This window comes from Girardinichthys multiradiatus, chromosome 17 (assembly GCF_021462225.1).
Source record: "Girardinichthys multiradiatus isolate DD_20200921_A chromosome 17, DD_fGirMul_XY1, whole genome shotgun sequence".
Lineage (NCBI taxonomy): Eukaryota > Metazoa > Chordata > Actinopteri > Cyprinodontiformes > Goodeidae > Girardinichthys > Girardinichthys multiradiatus.
The window spans coordinates 14,776,802-14,800,526 of record NC_061809.1 but is presented as its reverse complement, the minus strand read 5'-3'; the positions used below and the strand labels follow the sequence as shown (position 1 = coordinate 14,800,526).

Below are 23,725 nucleotides of genomic sequence, written 5' to 3'. Positions count from 1 at the left end.
AGTCCAGTGTCAAGTACCAACAGTCAGTGATGGTCTGGGGTGCCCTGTCAGCTGCTGGTGTTGGTCCACTGTGTTTTATCAAGGGCAGGGTCAATGCAGCTAGCTATCAGGAGATTTTGGAGCACTTCATGCTTCCATCTGCTGAAAAGCTTTATGGAGATGAAGATTTCATTTTTCAGCACGACCTGGCACCTGCTCACAGTGCCAAAACCACTGGTAAATGGTTTACTGACCATGGTATCACTGTGCTCAATTGGCCTGCCAACTCTCCTGACCTGAACCCCATTAAGAATCTGTGGGATATTGTGAAGAGAACGTTGAGAGACTCAAGACCCAACACTCTGGATGAGCTAAAGGCCGCTATCGAAGCATCCTGGGCCTCCATAAGACCTCAGCAGTGCCACAGGCTGATTGCCTCCATGCCACGCCGCATTGAAGCAGTCATTTCTGCAAAAGGATTCCCGACCAAGTATTGAGTGCATAACTGTACATGATTATTTGAAGGTTGACGTTTTTTGTATTAAAAACACTTTTCTTTTATTGGTCGGATGAAATATGCTAATTTTGTGAGATAGGAATTTTGTGTTTTCATGAGCTGTATGCCACAATCATCCGTATTAAGACAATAAAAGACCTGAAATATTTCAGTTAGTGTGCAATGAATCTAAAATATATGAATGTTCAATTTTCGTTATGACATTATGGAAAATAATGAACTTTATCACAATATGCTAATATTTTGGGAAGGACCTGTACATAACTTTAGCAGTCAAATAGCTCAAATTGTGTAAATGGTTAAGAGACTCCTGACATACGCAGACGGACAAATAACAGCAAAGAAGTAGGGCAGAGCTGATTTTCATATTCACAGATACTGACATACTAAAATGAAGGAAAGGTACTGATAAATAAATAATTCCATTTTAATTAAAACATTTTCTAAATGAGATTTCTTAACTTCTTACAAATTTGTATTGATTTGTATTGATTTCCTCCAAATGCCTGAACACAAAAGCAATTTAGGTGGAGTGTATAAGAAACTTTAGCAAAGAGTGTCATAGCTAGACTGTCATGTTCTATATAAATCTCCAAAAGAGGACATCTATTTTAAAACACGCACAAGAGCATTCACACATCGTATTAATGCCCACAAAGAGAGGATTTCTTTTTTTTTTTTTTTTCATAAAGATCCTGGTTTTTGGCTAATGTCGTTTCCATGTCTTATCCTTTCCCTTCCATGTCTCATCGCCTTTTTCTAATAAATTAAACAAAAGTGTTAACATGGTCAGGAGCCCTGCAAGAGAACAAGACCTCAGAAGCAAAGACAGAAGGATAGACTAAGGAAGGCCACAAGAAAAGAAAGCAGGGAAGTGGAAACAAACACTTAACCTCTTTTCTTTAATTCTTTCCACCCACCTGTTCTTTGTGATCTCATGTAATACTGCTGCAAGATGTAAAAACGCTTCTTGTAACACTCCTTTATCCCCAGTTTTCCCGATGCTCTTTAAACTGTGCTCTTTTCCTCTGACATTTACCATTTCACAGCCTTTCTTCTCTGCATCTATCACTTTAACTGCAAAGCTTCTTCTTGTGCGTTTCTTCTCTTTAAAGAAAGGGATAAAACAAAAACAATTTGAGCAAAAAAACAAAACCTAATGACACCACAGATTAGTGAAAACAGGTGACTTAAAAAAAGAGAGAAAATATAAAAGGGAACCAGAGGAAAAAAAATCAGCACCCAGTGTTCCCAACATTTGAAGCTTCAAATGTGGATATTTAATGCTCCATATCAAACATGCATTATTCTTTGTTGATTCTAGCTCAGCTCCAGAAGCCACTTATTAAAACTTGGAGCATGAAGAATCCATTTCCTTGTTTAAGTGCCATATCCCCCCCTGTGAGTTCCCCAAAGTCTCATTTCTCTATCTGTCCTACTTTCACCCACATTTATTTGAAAAATACTGCTTTTTGGAATGTTTAAAAAAAATCTTTGAACTTTTTGGGATGCTCCTATTTTAACATCATCAAGTCTTAAACACTTCATAAGAAATGCTGCTTCAAATTTGATGTAGACCTTATAAAGCTCTACCATCTTAATTTTCCTAGAAAGTGTTAAAATGAATTTCAATGTTATATTAATTTTGTCAGCTTCCTATAAACACATTTGCAATTGCAGGAAAAATTATCTATTTTGGGCAAGAGATGCACCGATTAGTTGGCCAGAAACCAGAATCAGCCCATTTTGAATAAGGAAAGGTCACTGTGAGCTGTCAAAGTGAGCTGGTAACACTCTAGCTCTGATTGAAAGGTAAAGACTCTTCATGAGACTCAAATTACAAACTTAGAATCCAAGTCAAGTCTTGAATATTTGGAATGCAAAATCAAGGAAAGTGACAAGGCACGGTAATTGACTGCAACTGAAGTCCAATCTCAGATTCAAGTCCTTATCTCTGGCTGTTACGGCTGTTATTGATGCCGGGGTGTGCGTTTGCACTCACATTTAACTAATCGGTGCATCTTCAGATTTTATTTTTAAAAACATTTAATAGGCATATATTGCCTCAAGACCTAAACCCTAATTCTTTGACATTTTTAGAGATGACTATCCAGATTCAGACATTAATATTACTCCCATTTTTTAAGACTTTAGCTCTTTACTCTGTTTCAGCATATCATATTAGTGTGTAATATTACCAACAGGCATGGACAAAAAGATACAAATCATTACTTTGTGTTGTGGGGGAACGAAAATATCCACCAGCACTGCTCAATAGTGCAGTGCTGAACTTTTTATCTTGTGTGCTTTTTGCTACTTATGACAGAAGACATAACAGTAATAAGATCCATCGAAACTCACACAAATTGATTATCGTTGGACCGGTGGAAAACTTTCTGTACTCAAGTTCCCTGTAACTTTGGTCTAAGGCGCTAACAATGTTCAAGATCATTAGGTCAACAGTCAAGTCCCTATAGAGCGATGGGAACAAATTAAATCTCTTTCCTTTTTTCACCATCAATGGTCATTTTCTGCCCGCCAACAAATTTCCCACCTCTAAAGCTGCAAAGTTTCTTGTGTGTGGGTAGAAGATGTTCTGACTGAACAGAGATGAGATGACCCACATATCCGTCAGATGTTACATACACAGCTCTCAAACTGACACTCTTTAATGATGACATGATCCGAAGTCTGGATTTGTTTATTCATTGTTGGCCTGGTTTAGAGGGAACCTCACACAATCACCTGAGGTACAAAAAAAAAATGCACAAATCCACACTAATGACTAACACTATTAGGAAAATAAGGATAGGAAAACTTACAACCAGCAGAGCATCTGCGTGTGTTCATTCACAGTCCAGACACTTAAATTATTCAAGGCTTTGCCCACATTTAGAGTGCCAATAACTAAACAACAAACCCAGTCTGCAGAGAGAGAGAGGGTAGTGCTAAAGACAACCCCAATTATATCTGTAACCTGCTACGCAGCAGGAGATAATGCAGTCAGCAGTGATATCTGCTGACCACGTTAATTTAAAAGATTTAGAGTCTGGTCTTTAAAAGTTGAGTCACGTTCTTTAGCTTGGTGAAATAAAGGGAATATTCTGTCACACTTGGGGTTTAGAATCATTCTTTGTAAATTGACTTAAAAATGCTGCCAAGTAGTTGAGCAGGCTCAACACTTGTATTATTTTCTCAAATGCATTTACCAAATAGCATTAGTGTAGGGTTCTGGCTTTTTAATCTTAATCTGTCTGGAATAAGCAAGCTGTAATACCAAATCTGACCATCAGGATGTAGGAGTTAAAGGGTGTGTTGGTACAAAAACAAAAATATATAAGAATGGTGATGATGAACACCGAATATACAAAGTTTTGCGTAAGTATTCACACCCCTTGAACTCTACACATTTTGTCAAAACCACAATTCTTTTTATTGGGATTTCATGTGATAAACCAACACAAATATAAGTAATATCTAATTAGGTTGGGCTGAACACGAATGCACTGAATGCTTTTCAGATTTATTTTCAGTAAAAAGTTTTGAAAACCATGTATCCTACTTGTAAAATCCTCATCATTCAACATTTTTTAAAAGAGCAGGTATCTAGTTTACAGGATGAAATAGTACACGTCCCTTTCCTGAGTAAACAAAGAAATTAAACTAGTTTCCCTCAAACTCATTTCCCTTCTTGGTGGGTTCATTTACTTTAAATGAGAAAATTCATTACTGCAGCAACATTTCACTGCAGATAAAGTCTTCCAAAGAACGTTGGGCAATCATGCATGCAGAAACCATTTCTGGGGAACCAAAGTAACAGAAGTTTATGATGGTCTGAGTTCCATCCAACTTTAAGTGCTTTTATAGCACTTAATTAGTAGAATGCAATAACAGAATATGCAAAAATGAGAATATTTCAACCGCTAGAGGTTCGGACAAAACAACAACAAAAAAACATTTGCTCTGTAATTGTCTACACTTTTTTGCAATTTCTAGTGTAGTCAATATCTCTTTCCCGCAGAAGACATTTTGTTTTCTTGAACAGAGGTGTGAAAAATGGCACTCATGTCTTTGTTCTATAAAAACTCATCAGGGTGCTCAGGATTGCGTATGCAGGGTTGCAGAGGGGGTTTCTATGGATGTTGACTCAGTGGTTATCACCAGCAACACATTGAACCCCAGATCCCACCAGTGCACATGAATCACCCTTCTCCCTGCAAGAATGTACATGACTTTTTTTAAAACTGAAGGCACAAAGTATAAATGGCCGACTTTCTCCTTTATTGTTACACGATTTAAAAGACAGGGGACATAATGCGCAATAGGTGTTTCTTTGAGATATCAGACTTGCCAGAAGAACCTAGGTGAAACTAATAGTATTAATAACTCCCATTTTTTTCAAGTGACTCATACTCAACCACCATTGGTCACGGTATTAGCTGAACGCAACATTGAAAAGTCAAAAACGTGAGAAAGGTCCCTAAAGTGTAACAAATTGTGTGTGTATTGTCTACCTGCGATGTGTGAAATCTGGGGCCGTGTGTGTAATAGCTTCACTTATCCCTTATCTAAGCTTCTATTCAACTGATGAAAGGACGGCGAGAGATAGAATCTCATTCCACTTTAATGCTTTCTACGCACTGGTCGTCTCACTGACACTAGTCAGACAGATACAGCCTTTGCCAAACGTACACACATTCAGTGGAAGCTATACAGTGCAACACATTTACGGCCAAATTGGCAGAAACACAATAATTATAACATTGCACAAATTTCTAATGACCTTTTGTACCTCATTAGGGGTCTTAATTAAACTTTAAATTACTTTCCTATCTAATCAAAAGTGCACACCTCTGTTAACTTGTTGTATAAAGCACATGAGGGCACGTTTCTTTTTAAGCAGTAAATAAGCATGCATTGGGTAGTTTGGACCTCGTCGAGATGCATGCACTTGGATGCGTTTTTTGGACAGGACCACTGAAATCCATGAAATGTTCTCTTCAAAGTTCACAAGGTATTGCTTGTGAACTTTGAACTTGAGTTATGCTTGCATATCCAGTGCCATAGCTAAAAGGTCCTGAGGGCAACAGAAATGTTTCTTTTTTTGTTTTGTTTTTCCCAATCTTTTTGAAATGTTTCACCGGTATGTTGTAGTCAAAGCTAAATATTCCATACATTTTAAAGGCCATTGTTGAAAAGCAAATAGATTATTGGATGTCTTTAGTGTTCAGCTTGTTTGCGAAATCCTGACCAACAGTGGCCTGTTCTAGCTGCATCAGTGCTTCAAGTGTAACTTTTTGTTTTGTCCACCCACATTTGACCACAGGTTCTCAGTGGGATTAAGATTATCCCCGTCACTCCAAAACAACACATCCATAGGTTGAACTCAATATCTAAAGCTCTGCATGCTGCAATTCTCTCAATTAAAGAATTATAAATTATAATTCAATAGGAAAGACTGGGCAAAACTGGCAGCTATGGGAGGACTTCAAAAAAACATTGCTGAACAAAAGAACCTAAAGGTCAGTTTTCACTAAAATGTGGTAAATGGCGCAACTTAGTGCTTGTCTAGATGCACTGAACTACTTAAAGTACTTTTACACTACAGTCATGTTGCACCCAGCTGCATTCTCAAATCTGAACTTTTTCATACACTTATGCAGATCAGTAAGCAACTTGAGGTTAAGTGCCTTGCTCAAGGCACTCAACCTCAAGTGGTGGCAGTGTGATGGTGTGGGGCTTCTTTTCTGATTGATGATTTTAAATCTCTAAAGGGGCAAATCCCTTTTAAAGCTCTGTATGTGTTCTAAATTAAAACATTTCCACCTTTCCTTATTTGAAAATCCAACATAATGGACTGCATATATTGTCATTTACAGTGATGGGTAAGCAAATCATTTGTCAGTTCGCATTTAGCCTTTCCTCATCAACTGAACAGCTTAATGAGTTGCATATTTGGAGTTCCCCGCTTTGACGTTTTAAACCCAGGTTAAAGGGTTTGCACCATCCAGTTGAAAACAGATCCAATTTAGCCCGTGTTCAGACATTACATATGGCCACTGTTAATGAATCATCTCCAGGCAACACTCAACAGATGAAGGTAATAAATAATTTCAGAAGGACAATTAGGTTCTTCTTCATTAACCATTTGCTCATTAAGTCTGCCTTCGTTAGTGAAGGTTGGATGATTGTGTCCTGCCCCGGTGTAGAACCCTTGATTTTTCACACGCTGCAGATGATTTGTGGCGAAGCGATGCATACAAGCTGACACAAAACGGCGACCCACTCATGTCCTAATAAGTGCTCCCGTTCGCTGTTCAGTGTGCTTTGTGGCTTCATTATCGTCACCCTCTTAATGTATAACGCTTTCATGAAGGAAATCAACACCACATCATTACGCCCTGGAGGATGCAATGCGAGAACTATCTATAACTTTCTATTCTATCCGTCGTTCCAGCACATCTTTGTCCTGGATTCACTTCCACTTGTCTGCTTTTCATTCAGTCCTTTTTTCTGCTCCCTCATTCTCTAGTCTCCTTCACACCCACTACCCTCTCCTCCCCCTGTCCCTTCATTTTTCTATTAAAAACAGCTCGGAGGATTTGAACAACATTGTAGATCAAAGTAGGCCTATCCTCAAGGATAGCAGCCACCTTGTAAGGAATTATGTCCAAATTGGCATCTACCGTTGAAAATTACAACGTTCCTTGTTAATTGCATTTTGATGCAGCTGTTGTCATCCTTGCAAAGTGTAATGCCAAATTGATTTGTAATTCAGGAGGTGCTGATTTGCCCGAAAGAAAATTGGTCTGGTATGGCTTTTAAATGTGCGAAAGGCCCCAGCCTGCTTTATAGACAGCCTAAGCAAGCGTTTCCTCTTCATGATTTGCGTACTGTGAAGGGTGTTTGATTTTTATTAGCTCATGCAATGAATTAAGAACCTTTCAGTCATATGTACTGTGGTTGCCTCGTAAGACTGAAAGTGCACATGATAAATAATGTGGAATGACAGTATGCACCAACACAAGAGAGCACAGAAAGCAATGATACGAGAAGAAATAAATGTATTAGAGAAATTTAACAGTTCACCAGTAAATTTTCAAGGGACATGGAAGGAAGCTAATGCTAATATAGATAAGCAATTGAATCACAGGCCTGCTTATATGTACGAAACATACATTCATATCTTCAGAAGCATTTAGTTATGATACCTCTTTCACTTAACCAGAACAGTATCATAACTCCCAGTTCAGTGTTCAAGTTTATAAAAGTTTTAGCATGTTGTCACAGTGATGACAACCATCTCACATGTAAGAGCCTGAGCTCCAGCCCTGAAGTATTTTGCATGCCTTCAACAGGTTTTCTAGCAGGATTGTCCTGTATTTGTCCCCATCGATCTCCCCATCTACTCTGACCAGTTTCCCTGTCCCTCCTGAAGATAAGCATGCCTACATCATGAGGCTCCAACCACTGTTTCACTGCAGGGATGCCATTTCCAGGTAATTCGACTTAGGCGCAAAGTTAAAAAACAATGTTTGATGAGTTGCCTCCTCTGAATTGCTCTTAAGTGCAAGTGTATGAGTCTAGGTTTATTCAGTCTGTGTTGCCCTGTGATGGAGCGGCCAACTGTCCAGGATGTACCCTGCCTCTCGCCTACTGAACTATCCCCTATTCTGCTTCCCCTCGTGTTTATCACAATTAAAATTGAATAAGTTTGCAGTTCCAACTGTGCAAAAAAATAATTACATTATTTGAGTAAATGAAATCCCCTGCTATCCATTGCAAACACACCCCATGTAAATAACTAGTTGTCATGGCAACCTGACCACTGCATATCTAGAGACCAGCTTGCAGCACACCTTACCAGATTTTACAGCAACATCAACGTTTGTCTATTACTGTGAACATGGTGCAAGCACTTACAGTGGATAAAACTGCAACACGTGCTGCTGCTAATGTTAAAGGCAACAAGTCCAAACTAAACCGAAGACGCTGACCTTGCAACTGTGGTTAACCTAAAAAGGATGTTGTTTTTCCATGGTGAAAATTAAAGTCAAATTGTACATATGGAAAGCAAATATACAGAGTAAGTTGAATTTAAAAAACTTCCAAACCTACCAATTTGGAAAAATATCTATCTATTCAATAAACAAAAAGAGGTATTTATTTTAAATGTATAAATTTGTCAAAACTGAAAAATCCCAGCATGTTCTTTGATGCACTTTATTGCAAGTTAGTAGAAATCAGTCAAAGTTAGGAGAATTAGGCTTCAATGCAAAATAAAAGAGATATTCTTATAATGCCATGATTTCCTGTTTAAGTCAAAACTAGAATGTTTAAATTGAATTAAAGGAATTTCAGAATTGTCATGTTAGACCTCAGTCGACGTCTGGCAGTAAAATCCTGTTTGGTGCACCTCTCAGAGATGATCACTGATTTTTAAATACCACTGCCTAACGTTTTGGCAGGTGTTTGTTTTACCATACTATAAGAGACAAAGCTAATGGTATTAAGGAAAAAAAAATTTTATTCTGCTCAAAATCCAGGAATAATACAAATAGACAGTACTATATAAAATAGGATATCATTTCCAAACCTTGGCTAGCTCAGCTGGATGAATGTGAAACAGCATAGCAGAGCGTGGGAAAGACTTCTGCCTCCGACCTTGGCTTCGAAACACACAACTTCATAAAAACCACCACCAGAGACAGAGACAATAAGCAGTCTTCTCAAATAAAAACAACCCCAAGTGTGTGTGCATGTGTGTGTTTGTTTGAAAGCCTCAAGCAATATCAATTGCAATTGATTTTGAATGAATGGAGGGGTAAAGATTTGCGTGTGTGTTTGTGTGTGCAGTGTTTCCCAAGCTCCCCCGAGGCCATGTCATTCCATTTGCTCTCACCAGGGGAGAGCCACCACTTATCAATTTGAGAATTGAATTTCATTTTCAGCCTCTGACACACAGCGTGCAAGTGTCACCGACTGAAATGTGCCCGTCACTTCATTGTGGGATTTCCAGGTAGTGGTAGACAAAGCTCAATGCTGGCAGCCCATTAGTCGCTGCCTTTGATGCAAAGGTTTCTTTCTTTATTAACATAAAAAAGTATTTGCTAGATTTTCAGTTATTCCATTTGGTTTCTATTTTATCTAAATTATTCAGAACCAATGTCAGCAGGTTAGGTTACTGAAACACTCATAGGTTCATGATCCAACAATGGTCAACATTTATTCATTATTTTAATGTTGATGCATAAACCTGATCTATAGACCAGAACTACAGACCTGAACATAAACCAGAATTATATAATAAACTAATTTGATGCTTTTGTGCAGAATATCCCTTTTTGCCACTTTGCTCTTCATAGGTTAAAGGATATGCACATTAGAAGTGCTGCTGGGCATCTAGTCAATTAATGTGTGTCAATTAGCGTTTTTAACGCAAATTAGACATGTGCTACAGTGCGCCCCGATAGGGCAACGTTCTTGACTCCAGCCTTGGACAGTTCAAGTGAAGAGTCACTGCTTTCGATTAGAACAAGTTTGAGAAGAACTGGCCACTGAAGTGCATTGCCCTCAACACTAGCCACATAGCAACCTGACATTAGCTGCTTATTTAGTCAGTAACAGCAGTGGGCTGGGTAACTGACAGGTTGACTGTAGCTTGCAAGCTAGTTTTGAAAATGTGTTTAATAAAGAGTGATGCTGTTTTAGCTTCTACATCATGACTGCTTTGTAATCTATTAGCCAGCTGACTGGCAGTGCACGGCAACAAATTGAGGAAGGATGGTGCTGCATCAATAAGCACCATACTGTCAAAGAAAACCCGGGTCAACCTGACTCCTCCTGTGGCATCTCATTAAATGGACTTTAAAATGTGGAAACGGAAACAGTATGATGGAAATTGTTTGCAGTTTTGTAACATTTAATATGCTCAGTATACTTGTACTTATGGTGGAAAATGCATTAATGCCTCCCTCCTTGGATCGCATATGCATAGCAGGTGCAAAATACTTAAAATGTACAGCCTTCCGATAGAAGGAATGCTTCGCCTTCCAGCCTCTGCAGTTTTAATGTTAAACTGGCTGTTTGTGAAAGCCTGGGAAAACACCAGTCCTATATTATAAAAAAAATTTTAAATCTATAGTATCTTGTTTAATCTATCCACCACATCTGACAATCAATGTGCTCTGAAAAGATCTGATTTTAAAGATTTTCTGTTCTACACATGCACATCACCCTGCAACAATGAATGTTTCAAGGAAATCATGGTTCATCTCTTGGGATCTGGATAAACTACTTAAAAGGCAAAGGCCAGAGAAGTGTGCAATGTTTAATTTAACTTTATGCTAAAGTGCTAAACAAACTGAGTCGGCAGAGAAAGGAGGTTCTGTGGTTCACTTCTGGCTTTAAAATACATGCCATATCTACATGCTTCCCATGAAGAGACCAATTACTTCCAACTCTTAGGGAATTAGGACTTTAATTTAGCTAATGATAAAAAAAAGATGAAAAATTTTGGTTTTACTTTATATTACAGAGCTCTGCAGAGGTAGGGTTTCAAAGTTGGGAAGCAGGGGGAAAAAAAAGACTTTTCACTTTAATCATCTCACCTTTTTTTTTTTTTTTTTTTTAGAACATCTGCAACCCATCTGGGGAGCCTTAACTTGTCCCAATAATCTTCCAAAAATCCAATTTATGGGGTAAAATAATTTAAAATACATGTAATAATACAAAATGGAAATGCTACAACCACCAATGGTGAAACTGCAGGTAAGAGTGCTTGCTTTAATACATGACTCGCTTAGAATTTAAGACTGCTAAAAAAATACATTAAGCAATATAAAGTAAATGACCCACACTTTCTTACAATATTTCAAGTGGTCCCAAAGAATATATTTTCTAAAAGTTTTATTTGGACTGAAAATAAAAGGAGGGTACACCCAAAGTCCACCTAATTTTCACTGAAACTCAGTGAATCGGTGTTGGATCGACATGTAACACAGTTTACCAAAAGAACCCATTTTAATTTGAAACTTTAGAAACCTGGTTATCAGTATCCCCTTGACAAAGACAAAGTCTTCTGATTTCTCTAGCTGACATTGAAATAATGTAAATCTTAAATAGCAAATAGCATAAAAACTTGCAAACAGAACATCAGTGGTTCTTTAACTTCTCAAGACAAGTACCACCTCCGTAAATGCCATTACCAGATCCAAGTTGAAACAGCAGCAATGACTAGAACAGAGAATGAGCTGCCACAAACAGTTGTCAGGTTTCTTTTGCTTTCCATGTATGTAGCAACCAATTTTCTACTAAAGGTAGCCCAAGTAACACCACTGGTACCTTTTTGATGCATATTTTAGGTTCTGTGACATATTTCTAAACAACCAAAAAAACACAAAAAAAATGACTTTTTTTTTGTCAAAACGTTAATGCTTTCATCCCCTCTAACCTAGACTATTGCAACACTCTTCACGTGTCTTAACTAAAAAGTCCTTGAACCAAATTCTGATGCTCCATTGCTCCTGATGAGAACAAAGGCAAAAGCTTACATCAGTGCTGTTTTCATATTGTCGCACTGGTTAACTGTGCGCTTTAGAATCCATTTTAAAAACCAAACCATCTTTCAGGGCCTTACATGGTCAAACTCCTTCTTCCATTACAGCATTATTAAAGCCACATACTCCAACTGAAGCCCTGAAGATCTACTTGTAGTTCCAAGGATCACATATAATAACTCTTTTCAGATGGTTGCATCAACTGTGGAACAAGATTCCTTTTTTATGTCTGACAATGTGAGCACATTTAAAAAGCACCTGAAGGAATTTCTTAGCGTATTTTGCTTTGAGATCATTTTACAAAACATTTGGTTTCTTATCCTCCATCTTTCTAAAGCAATTTGTGACTGTTAACTGTGAAAAATGTTACACAAATTAAACTGACTTATTATTACTCACTTATTCTTTTAACAACACTGCACAATATGTCATCATGTTAAGATATCAATCTGCCTGAAAAGGGGTGAAGTAATATCTAAAGGCCAGAGAGAACACTTTTACAAAAAAGAAAAAATATTTATAGAAGATTCTACAAACATGTGGCTACCTTAAAACCAAAATAATGTGGATAATTAAAGACTTTGGCACCATACACTTATTTTCTATGCATGATTAATCCTTCAACGCCACAGAGGGTTGGCGCTCATCTCCCGTGGCCAATGCATGAAAGGCAAGATGCAACCTGGACAGGTTGCCAATCAACAGCCATGCATGCAAACGAACACCTAAGGGCAATTCACCATTTCCAATTAACAAAATTATGCACTGGTTTGGATTGTGGGAGGAAGCTACAAACCTGAAGAAAACCAAAGGAGACCTGAGGAGCCCGTGCATACTGCAAACAGGAAGGCCATCCGGTGGGATTTAAATCTTCCCGATTCAAGGTAATAACGCTAACAACTGCACCACCAACATTGGCACATTGTTTTAAATAAATTATGTTGCCTACTTTATTACTTCCATTTAAGGCAGTTTGGGCAATACCAAAACTATTGATCATTTTCCCATTTATCAAATCCTGTTCACACAAGATCTCATTTCCAGGTAGAGGCTACGCTTCTGAGTAATGGTAGCTACCTTCAACATTCTCTGTATCACAAAAAAATAATGAAAGCAGTAATTAGTATCAGGTTGGGCCACATATTTAAAATTAGAGCAGCAAAATCATTTAGAAAAATGTAGGTTTATAATAGACTTTCTGTGTGTTCATGGTTTAGAGTCATTCAAGCTAGAAAATTAAATCAAATAAATTTATAGATTGGAGTTTTCGCTTTACTTCCTGGAGTTCAGCTTGAGGAATTGACAAGACAATCCCGTCTGACCGTATACATTTCCATGAAGTGAGCTAGACTTTATGGTGTATGTTTTTCCATTTGCTTATTTTTATAACCGGATTAGGCATGGGCTGGTTTAAGATCCATATGGCCACAACTTTGTTAATTTATGGTATTAAACTTGCAACCAGCCCTGGCCTAAACATAATTTAAGCATAAAATGGCTAACAAACTCAGGAGCTGAAATAGTGTTATGCTGCTATAGGTTTAGGTTGCTGAAGTGCATAATGACCAGTTTCATTCACTCTGCTACATTCTCATACTAATCTCCAATTTGCGTTTTATGCCATTTCAGATTTTAACTTTATATTCTCTCTCTGTTCTCGTCATAGAAGCTACACCTGGTCTGGCTCTGTGTTTAGCTGTTACACCTTCCTGGAGGGGGGCACTGGCAGAGCTGCTACTGCCAACAACTTAATGTTCTCCTTTTTTTGTATCTGCTTCGCTGTTTTTCTCTCCTAGACAAAGCCACTAAAAGGAGCTACTAATGCCTTTAATATTTTACTCTTCTTTTAGTGTGTATGCTCTGTTCTCTCAAACCCCCAGTCTGTCGTGACAGATGGCCATCTGCTGGAGTTTTTTTCCTGTTAACGGGTGGTTTACCTTTCCACTGTCACAACTTGCATGCTCAGTTTGAGGCATGGCTGCAAAGTGAACGACGATGTAAAGTGCCTTGAGATTACGTCTTGTCGCATGCATGCTCATTAGGAGGGATGGCTGTAAAGTTAAGGACTTCATGCAATTGACTTCCTTATACATTACAGATAACTTTTTACCGGTTTAAACGACTTAGAGAGACTGATGCTTTTTTCAGTGTGCCTTGGGATGATACATACATAGATGCTCTATGAATGCATTTTTTTGTTTTGTTATTTACAACCCAGCAATTGCTGCACAACACTCGCAGGACGCCTGAACCAAGTAGAAGGTCCTTCACAACTACAAACATACTCATGCAATCAGCACCTGATGTCTAAAACTCTTTGAAGAGAAAACACAAATTTCAAAACGCATGCAGTTTGATTTTCCTTCAACTTTCTTATCTACAATTCTGTTCCATATTTGTCTTTCAATGTCACAAAAACAGATGAAATGGCAGCTAAATCTCAGGTTGGGACGTAAGAGTTTACATAAACAATTATCTCACAAGAAGTCCCAAAATTAACCAGGTTCATGCCTTGTTTGAAACAGATTCTGATTCACTGATTAATTCTGTGGAAGGCCACAGGACAAGACCCATGTTGAAACAAACAACAAATATTCTTAAAAGCAGATATATTCTCATAGTTTCAGCAGATTTTCTTCTGTAACATGCAGCTGTGATAGCCCGCTTTCCCCTGATTCACCAAAGTTCCATCTCATCTCAGCCCGGCCTCACTCTGTTCTGAATCTTCCCTCAGTGCGAAGCAATAATCTTCAAACGAGGAACAGCGAACAAAAGAAACATCAACGACTCTTGTTTGATTTGATTTCTCTCAGCTGTGACTCTCAGCAAGGGGCTCCCTCTGCTGCTAAAGCACAGGAAAAAATAAGGTGGGGGGAGAATTTTGCATTCCTTTTTACACAATCTGTTGTTTGAATCTCACTTGTCTGCTGCTTGATTTCAAAAAGACTCACAAACAGACTTTCTTGCTCTGCTTCCGGGCCTCCCCCCTCTCGTCTTGAGTGGGCGACTGACTGTGACTGACACTGTCGGATTATCCCATTTAAAAAGACATATGTTTTCCTGAAATATATTTGTGTGAACATGTGTTTGCGTCCCACGATTTCCAGAGAGGGGGTGTATTATTTATGGAGAAGCATGCAGTGTGAGAGATACAGTCTGGAGTCATGTGTTAGCACAGCCACAGGCGTGAGGTTGACGTATCCCACAGATTCTGCGCACACAAACAAAAAAATAGAAATCCACAGGGGAAAAAAAACCCAGCTGAAGACTCCCACACACAAATTATCAGCGGACATACAATAGCTGCACGCGCCGTGCGCACACACTGCGAGTTCAAGCAAGCACGCAGACACGCGCGGGGCTCCAAATCGTATTAGGCAAATGAGAGCGAAGCACCGCAGAGGCAGGAAAAAGCACTCTGTTCGAGGGCTGTTGCTGTGACAGATCCTGGAATAAATCATGTTTAGTAGTTGTTGTTGTTGTTGTTTAGTATGCAAATCTTCCATTCAAGGCACAAGCCGGTTGTTAACATGTGCGTCCCGTAACACAGTAAAATCTTACACACACACAAGCATATGGATTTCTCTGTGCCAAGAAATGTGTGGTCACACGGTGGAAGAGCGTGGGATAAATGTGGATGTGAAAAATGCCACGGGCTTCATTACTGGACCCATATTTCATGGACGCTCCACTATCAGTCAGCGCTGTGCAACTAATGATGACAATGGGTGCACACTCCTAGACATACACACACACAAACGCACACCTGATAAGAGGAAGCAGAAATGCACAAAAGCTTCAGGAAAGGACGCAAAAAACATGAACGATCACAAAAGAGTTTCCCCCTCATGAGGACACTCAATTAGGCCCACATGTACTGGAAAACAGGCATCACAAAGCAGCGTCCTTGCAGGCGTTGCACGTGTGCATTAACAACTGTAGGCTGCAGGAAAGGAAGTGGCTGTTGACATATTTTCAGCCTTTGCTGCTTTTTTTTATTATTATTTATTTTGCTCAATCCCAATCTTACAAGCATCACTTGACACATCAGTTTCTCCTTCACACACAGATCTGAATGTTTGATTGAAATCACACTTTAGGCTTCGAAAGGCAAATGCACACGCTATCTTTTTCCTGCAACTGATGAAGGAAGAGGTGTCACTGCCGCAGAAACTGATAACGCTTTAAATGGCTGTCATCACATAACTTTATCTTGCCAGTGCCTATGGGTGAAGGCCTGGATGTGCGAAGGATGCCAATGATTGAGCATATGCATGGCTTTGCAAAAGTCTTCGTCCCCCTTAGACTATTACAGATTTTTTTTCATGTTACAACTTTAAACATGAATGTGATTTTTATGTTAGACCAACATATAGTAGTGCACAATTGTGAAGTGGAAGGAAAATGAAACACGGTTTTCAAATGTTTTTACAAACAAAAATCTGAAAATAGTGATGTCCATTTGTATTTAGCACCTATTTTAACAACTCGTTGCAATTTTTTCACGCTTTCTCTCCTCAATAAAATCCAGTGCAAGCCTATGTTTGATTTTTCTCTCAGTGTAAATCTAGCTGTTCTATGAAGGTCTCCGAGGTGAACTGGAGAACACCATTGAACAAATTGCATTATGAAGACCAAGCAACACATGAGGCAGGTCTGAGAGACATTTGTGAAGAGGTTTTTTATACCCATGGTTACTCTAGAGAAGCTGTAGAGGTCCACATCTCAGGTGGAAGAGTCTGCTGACAGTGCAATCAGCTTAAATCTAGCCTTTATGGAAGGGTGGCAAGTTATTGTTGAAGAAAAGCCATAATGGGAACATCCAGTTTGCCAAAAGCCACATAGGAAACATGAAAAAACAGGACATCACAGAACTGAATTAGAAAAAAAACGCATTTATCATAAACACACCTTTTCCACATTGAAACATGGTAGTGACAGTATCATGCTTTAGGTACAATTTGGGACAAGAAAGCTGGTCAGGGCAGCATGGTTGAGGTAAATACAGTACAACCCTGGAAGAAAACATGTTGGGGTGGAGGTTCACTTCTGAGCAGGGAAATTACTTGTGCAGAAAAAGGTGGTTCTAAAATTTAATTTCCTTTGGGTGATAAACACAAATACAGCCACACTTCAATTTTTCATGTGTGTAAAAAGTGTGAAAACTACAATTTTCCTTCGACTACACAAATAACCGCTGCCTTTAGTTAGTCAATCAAATAACATTTTAGCTTTTGCAAGACAGTGTACTGCGGAGAGAGAAAGATACAGAAGAGGAAAATTAGGTTGAATCCTACCTTAAACAGGCGCAGGATGTTGGCCACCATGATGGACACAGAGCTGGATGCAGCTCCAATCACACCCACAATTTTATCAGGCTTGGTGAAGATCGGAGGGTCTCCATTAGCGCAGCGGACATCCGAGCCGTCCCTTTCTATTAAGGCCTGTACAAACGTCAGGGACTGCTCCAGAGCGTATGTGTCCCTGGAGCAGGTATCCAAGATCCGGGCCCCCAGGGTGATGTTGGGCAGCAGCTCTGGGTCCTTGTTGATCAGGTCAATGGCAAACATCATGGCCTCCAAGCGGTGAATGCCCTTCTCCTTTTTCAGTTCCCCGCATGGTGTACCGCGGTCGCCCCGCGAATGCACCGGGAACAATCCACCAAGTATGATGTCGCCGTCCAGTCGTATGGAGTGAGCGTATTCGGGTGCCGCCTGAGGGTCTATCGGGACTCGCTGAGGAGAGGTGATGGGAAAGAGCCAAGTGTAAGAAGTAGCCAGAAGCAGGAAGATGACAGAGGGAGAGTGGAGAGGAAAGGTTGGGCTCCACTGAGATTCCATGATCAAAGAGGTTGGTAACAAAATGCGAACCTAGAGTCTTTAAAGATTATTTATGTCAGCCCTTTCTACTGATTAACGAGGCAGGGGTAAAGGACCCCAGGTGTGAAGTTAGCCAAGCCCCATGAGCGAAGTCATATTCCAGGGAAGAGAGTGCGTGGACAGGAGGTGTAGCAGGAAATGTGGCACTTTAGTTGAGAGTATCTGGTTAGGGGGCAGAGCATGAAATCCACAAGTCACATCCTTTGTTGAGCCTGTTGAAGAGACAGAGAGAGGACATGTTGGTACTATTAACCGTGCAAGGGTCAAAACGCTGCAGGCTAGTAGAGCTCACTTAGCAAGTGGAAAACACTGACAAAGAGGAATAAAACTACATAGATATACAGAGACTCTCAAAAGTGCAAACACTCCTGTTAAAATGCCAGGTTTTTAAGATGTAGCAAAAATTCCAAGACTTATTTCACATGTGACATTTATCCTTTAATGAAAGAAATCTGCTAGAAGGAACAAAGTAAAATAAAAAAAAAGGTGCAACAACCTTGTTGCATCAATCTTACCACCCTTAAACTAAAAATACGGAATATTTGCCCACTCTACCTTGCAAAAGATCTCTAAATCTATCAGATTGCAAGGACATCTCTGTCCACAGCCCTCTTTAGGTGACCTTACAGATTCTCAATCAAATTTTGATCTGCAGTCTGGCCAAGCCATTCCAAATTTAAATCTCCCTCTCATTAAGTCATTCCTATGTAGATATGACTGTGTGCTTGGAGTGTGGCACCAAAAAATAAATCCCTCTTCAGCTTTCTAGCAGATGCCTAATCTGGGTAAAAACTGGCTGGTGTTTGAACCTGGTCATAATTTCTTCTGAGTACCGTCTTCACAAAGTGGAAAAAGTCTGGGAAATTCAATTATGACAGCTGAACTGTATTTCAGGTTAACTGGATTCAATATAACTAATGGCAGATGTGATCTAAAGACTGAATGTTAAAAATGAATCACAAGGTGCTCAAGCAAAATATTAGAGTTTGCACACTTATGCAACAAGGGTATTGCAATAACCAAGTATTTAAACACATACACATTTGAGAGCCACTGTGTTCACTGGACAGCACACTCCCAATGCAAAGTCCCAAGTGTCTCAGTTTGTAATCACCTCCTACACCATCATTCACTTATATGCCGGCAGTTCAAGAAGAGAAACAGCTTACAGAGGACCTTGTGGGGAGCTCCTCAGGCTATTTGCATGACTACCTGCTGCAGTTATGACGAAGCAAAGGAAGATGGGAATGAGGAGAGCCAAGGGGGAAAATGGAGGAGAGGAAGAAAGTAGAGTTCAAGAATAGAGAGAGACAATAGAAAAATGAGGCAACGCGAGCTGCAGCATTGAAAAGACACAGCAAAACCTTGGAGAGAGTTTAACTACTGCAGTTAAATGAACATATACAGTGCATACTGCCCCTCTTCACAGGGCTTTACAGTCAACAGGTAAAGTAAATGTTAAATGTTTTTAGACATCACAATCATTAAATGTTGATACGCTCTATCGGCTTTCCCCCACTGCAGCATGGTTCCGCCTTTATCCCCGGTTGTAATAATGTCATGCTTCCTCCACTGAGCTGCGCAGCAAGCAGCCATATTGTTGCAATAAGTTGGTTGGGGACTGAAAATTACTTATGACGAACTGGCAGATTTCTACACGGTGAGACAGCTAATGTGCTTTCATTAGCCGAGGCCCCTGGGAATTTATTTTCTCATTTGCCTCCCCTGATCTCAAATCCTTGATTTTCATTTGCTTTTGTAAGTGCAGACAGGGTGAAGAGGCAATTTGTGCAAATTTCTGGGGCCTAAATAAATATTTAAAGATAATTAATCATTAGCTTGACAGCCAGATTCAAGAAGAAAAAAAGATTTTCTCTTTAATTTCTTTTGGTGAGCTCCATGGCAACAAATTTAACACTTAGTATTTTGGTTAGTAAAAAATATCCATCTTATCTGAATATAACTGCATAAAATCAGTCTAGTATAGAGTCTTTTTTTCACACAAAACAGCCATACAACTTTCATTACATTATAACTCCGAATATGTAGCGCTTGTTGTCTACAGTTCTACAATAATAGCATAAAAGCTTTAGACCAAGCACAACAACTAAGTCCAAGCCTTAAGTGGTGATTTCCTGCATGTTGTACACACTTCCTTGTTCCAAATAAATACATTTAAATGATTGCTTTACCTGCTCAAGTTCTGCAGAGAACTGCCAAGTACACATTCATTTAAATGCCATTTTATGAACTAGGGAAACATCTAAAATTATGCAGGACTTTGACTCCTAAGGACTGGAAATGGACGACATTGATATAGGCCGCCACAACTGTTTTGTTGGCGCATTGCCTCATACACACCACAACTGTGTACAGGGCATCGGACTTTTATCTTCTGATGCTCAGGTAATTAATACGTATGAAAAAATAAATAAATAAACCCAGAATAACATCATGGCAAAAATTACTCACTCCCGACACATCATCACTTCACTTTATCCCAATATACACACACTATATTTAACCGAGGTGCATTAAAAACTAAATACTTCATATAGGTGACATGGCTTGATGCTTCATAAAACACGCTTAATTTCTTCACATGTATGGTGTCCAATAAAACGGCATGTTTTATACTATTATACACACATCAGCCATCCAAGTATCCAGAACATGCAGATGTAAAGGTTCATAAGTCTGACTGCTGTTGTATTTTCATGTCAGTTTGTGGTTAATGTATTTTTTAAAAAGGAAACCCTTGATCAAAAAAACAAAACAGAATTTCAATATATATTTACTTGAAAAGGAAAACCCCTTAATTAATTAGCAAGTATTAAGTCCCACATTCTTGAAATTCTTCACATTAAGCCTATAAATTTTAAACTAACATATCCTACAGTCATGTATATGAAAGTTTAAAAAAGCTTTATTTTTAAATGAAATCAAACACCTTTTCCTATGATCCTACATGGAATCACTGTGCACATGCAAATACAAAACACTAGCATAACATGTAAGACTAATAGTAAGCTTCAGGGATCATTTAACAGCATAGACCATACAAACATGACAGCATTTAACACAGGTGTATATGTATTAAAGTAAAGTCATTACCTCAGGGTAGAGCAAGGCTTGGTGTATCATTGTGCTTTTCATCCTTTGGGATCACCCACCTAAATATGAATGAATGATGACCTTTTATCTGAAGGGAGGCAACAGCATTTCCCGATAGCAGTGGTCAGCTCCAGCATACATATCTCAAGAAGAGCAAACAGAAGATAAACATCGCGTTGTCCCTTCAAACTCTGGACATATCTGCCTGACTGAGCAGTTGTAAGATTTCCTTGAACAAGTCCAAGATACCAAAGAACCAGGCACCAAACTTTAGGTACCAGAAATGCACTGAATATACACAAAGTTCCCATTTCCATGGTCAAGAAAATAAAAAAAGTAGTCCAGTTTGGAACAGTGGTGAGAAAGTTTCACTCTGAAAGTAGAAAGACATCCTGAAAGTCCATAGCAAACAGTTGGTGTGTGTACTGAGAGACTGATGAACACAGCTGTGATCACTCAGCTAGTGATTGATCAGAGGCAGGGAAAATACACAAGAGAGAAGGCAAAACTGATTTAGAGGAACACAAAAAATAAGATAAAAGCCTGTCTTTTGATCATATGAACCTTGACAATATTGAACACAACAAAGCCAGCGAGAAAAACCTGTAAGGATCCTTGAAAGACGTTTGTGATGCTGTTTCTCTCTTTAAAAATGAAAACGATGAGTTCTTAAGTAAGCACTTGATCTTGAGTGTCCGTCTTGCAGAACTGGACTGTCATAAATCATTTTCTGGCTTGGGTCGCCCTTGCTATTTAAGACAGGCGAGCTTGTACCACCCTGCAGGAGATCCTGTTCATAATCTTTCACTGCATCTGTTCCTGCTGGATTATATCCCACACTGGTACTCCCCAAACCCCCTCTGTCATAACACAAGAGCTTTCCTAAACTCAACCTTTAGAAATATATTTTAGCCCAACCTTGATTTACCCACAAGGGCCCAAAACTGTCTTGGAAATCAGATGCCATCACAGTGTCATGCTTGATGAAAATAATTCACTTCTGTCCCAATTAATTCATCAGTTTCTCCCCAGTCTAACTGGAAATGGGTCAAAGGCACTTCTAGAAGCCAAGTTAGCCCCATGCTATGATTAAAGCCCCCTGCATTATATAGGTTAGCCAGCACTGATTCATCTGCAAACACCAGTATACTAACTGCATCATTGTTTATTAAACACTTTCTCCTTGGCGAAGTCACAGAAGGTTTCTTAATGAGGCTTAGTGGCTCACAGTAATTTTGATGTGCAGTATATGTAACTCACATCAGCTTCTGATTTATTTTTTTCCTTCATTAACAGCACCTTGCACGAGTATTCACACCCACTGAACCTTTCCACATCCTGTCAGCATACAACAGACTTAAATATATTTTATTTAGGATTTTATTTAGTAGGACCAATTTGCATTCAGCCCCCATTTACTCTGATAATCATTAAAAAAAATCAGGTGCATTCAGACGTCTTTAGAAGTTGCATAACAGCAAAAGTGGAAGACGGTGCTTTGGTCAGATAAGACCAAATTGAATCTGTTGCAATACTTCAAATTGATACCGACAAGAATTATTTGCTGTTTTGTTTTGATCTTGCACATAAAATGTCCTAATGAATCACTGAAGCTTGTGGTTGTAACGTGACAAAATGAGAAAAAGTTTAAGGCATTTGTGAGGTATTGCTAGTTGCAGGCATTAAATGACGAGTTGAAATCTGTTCTGTTCATTTGAGCCATAACTACCTGCAAACATCCCCAGAGGAGTGCTGAAAAAAAAAAAAAATCTGTGATCAGAGTATATTAACTGGTCTTCAGGCTCATTTACACTTAGTCTTACTGAAGATTATCAGTGCCTTGAAGGGGGAAAGAGTTGACATTTGTGTCTTAATGCTCATATATTGCACACCCGATCTTATGCTAATCATCTTGGCTCTTACTCCTTTACCCTCAAGAGAGCTCGTATGATGTTTCTCAAATGCTGGGGGAGAGAAAACCTGAATTCATCTCTTGTGGATTCCTTGAAGAAGAAGAGGAGGATGAGGAGGAGGGTTCCCCTGCTGTGATCTTTTGTTGGCTTAAAGATGAAGAGGTCTGAACCCTAAACAGCCTTCAGTGAGCTCATTACTCTTTAATTTACACCCACAGCTGCCTGTTGGGGACCATCCCTCCACTTCCACCTCCACTTCCACCAACCTCGTTCTTATTTCTGCAATCCAGTGTCACAGCCACCTCCTCCTCCCAATCTTCTCCCTTGCTGCATGCAGCTCCCCTTTCATCACTGGTCGAGGGAGAGAGCGGGCTGGCAATTTTCAGAAAGTGATAGGTTTTCTATCCTCTCCCCCCATCGTTCCATCCTAACTCGTGGTCCGAGAGTTGTGGTCAGTGCCTTTGGAGCTCTTCAAAGAAGTACTTGCTGATCTTTACCTCTTCTGAGACCCAAACGGGTCCTCTATTTAGCTTAATTTGGACTCTTTGGTTTTGAAACAGATATATATATATATATGAAACAGCTCAAATAAATTATCCAGTTGTAAAACATACATTCAATGTATGTTTTACACCAGTTCGGTTGCATTTTCTTCATTATTTCGCAGAGACTGAGTCGTGCGTCTTAAAGATAAAACGCATATGGAGAGTTAGAGATCAAAGTCTAGGCGTGTGCGCTGATTATGCAGCCCCAATAGGCTCGATT

The 23,725-nt window shown here is 39.2% G+C and overlaps 1 protein-coding gene across 5 annotated transcripts in view; it reads right to left on the bottom strand.

The window, feature by feature from the left end:
- Positions 1-23,725, bottom strand: part of grm8a (glutamate receptor, metabotropic 8a) — a 391,012-nt gene that overhangs the window by 366,509 nt on the left and 778 nt on the right. For 4 of the 5 annotated variants that reach the window (XM_047390124.1, XM_047390126.1, XM_047390125.1 and 1 more), the window contains exon 2: positions 17,352-18,145. In XM_047390124.1, coding sequence (XP_047246080.1) covers positions 17,352-17,894 — 543 coding nt within the window. In that variant the 5' untranslated portion in view covers positions 17,895-18,145. Of the gene's footprint in view, positions 1-17,351; positions 18,146-21,047; positions 21,460-23,725 lie in introns of those variants that run through there. The other variant, XM_047390123.1, reaches the window with a different exon arrangement.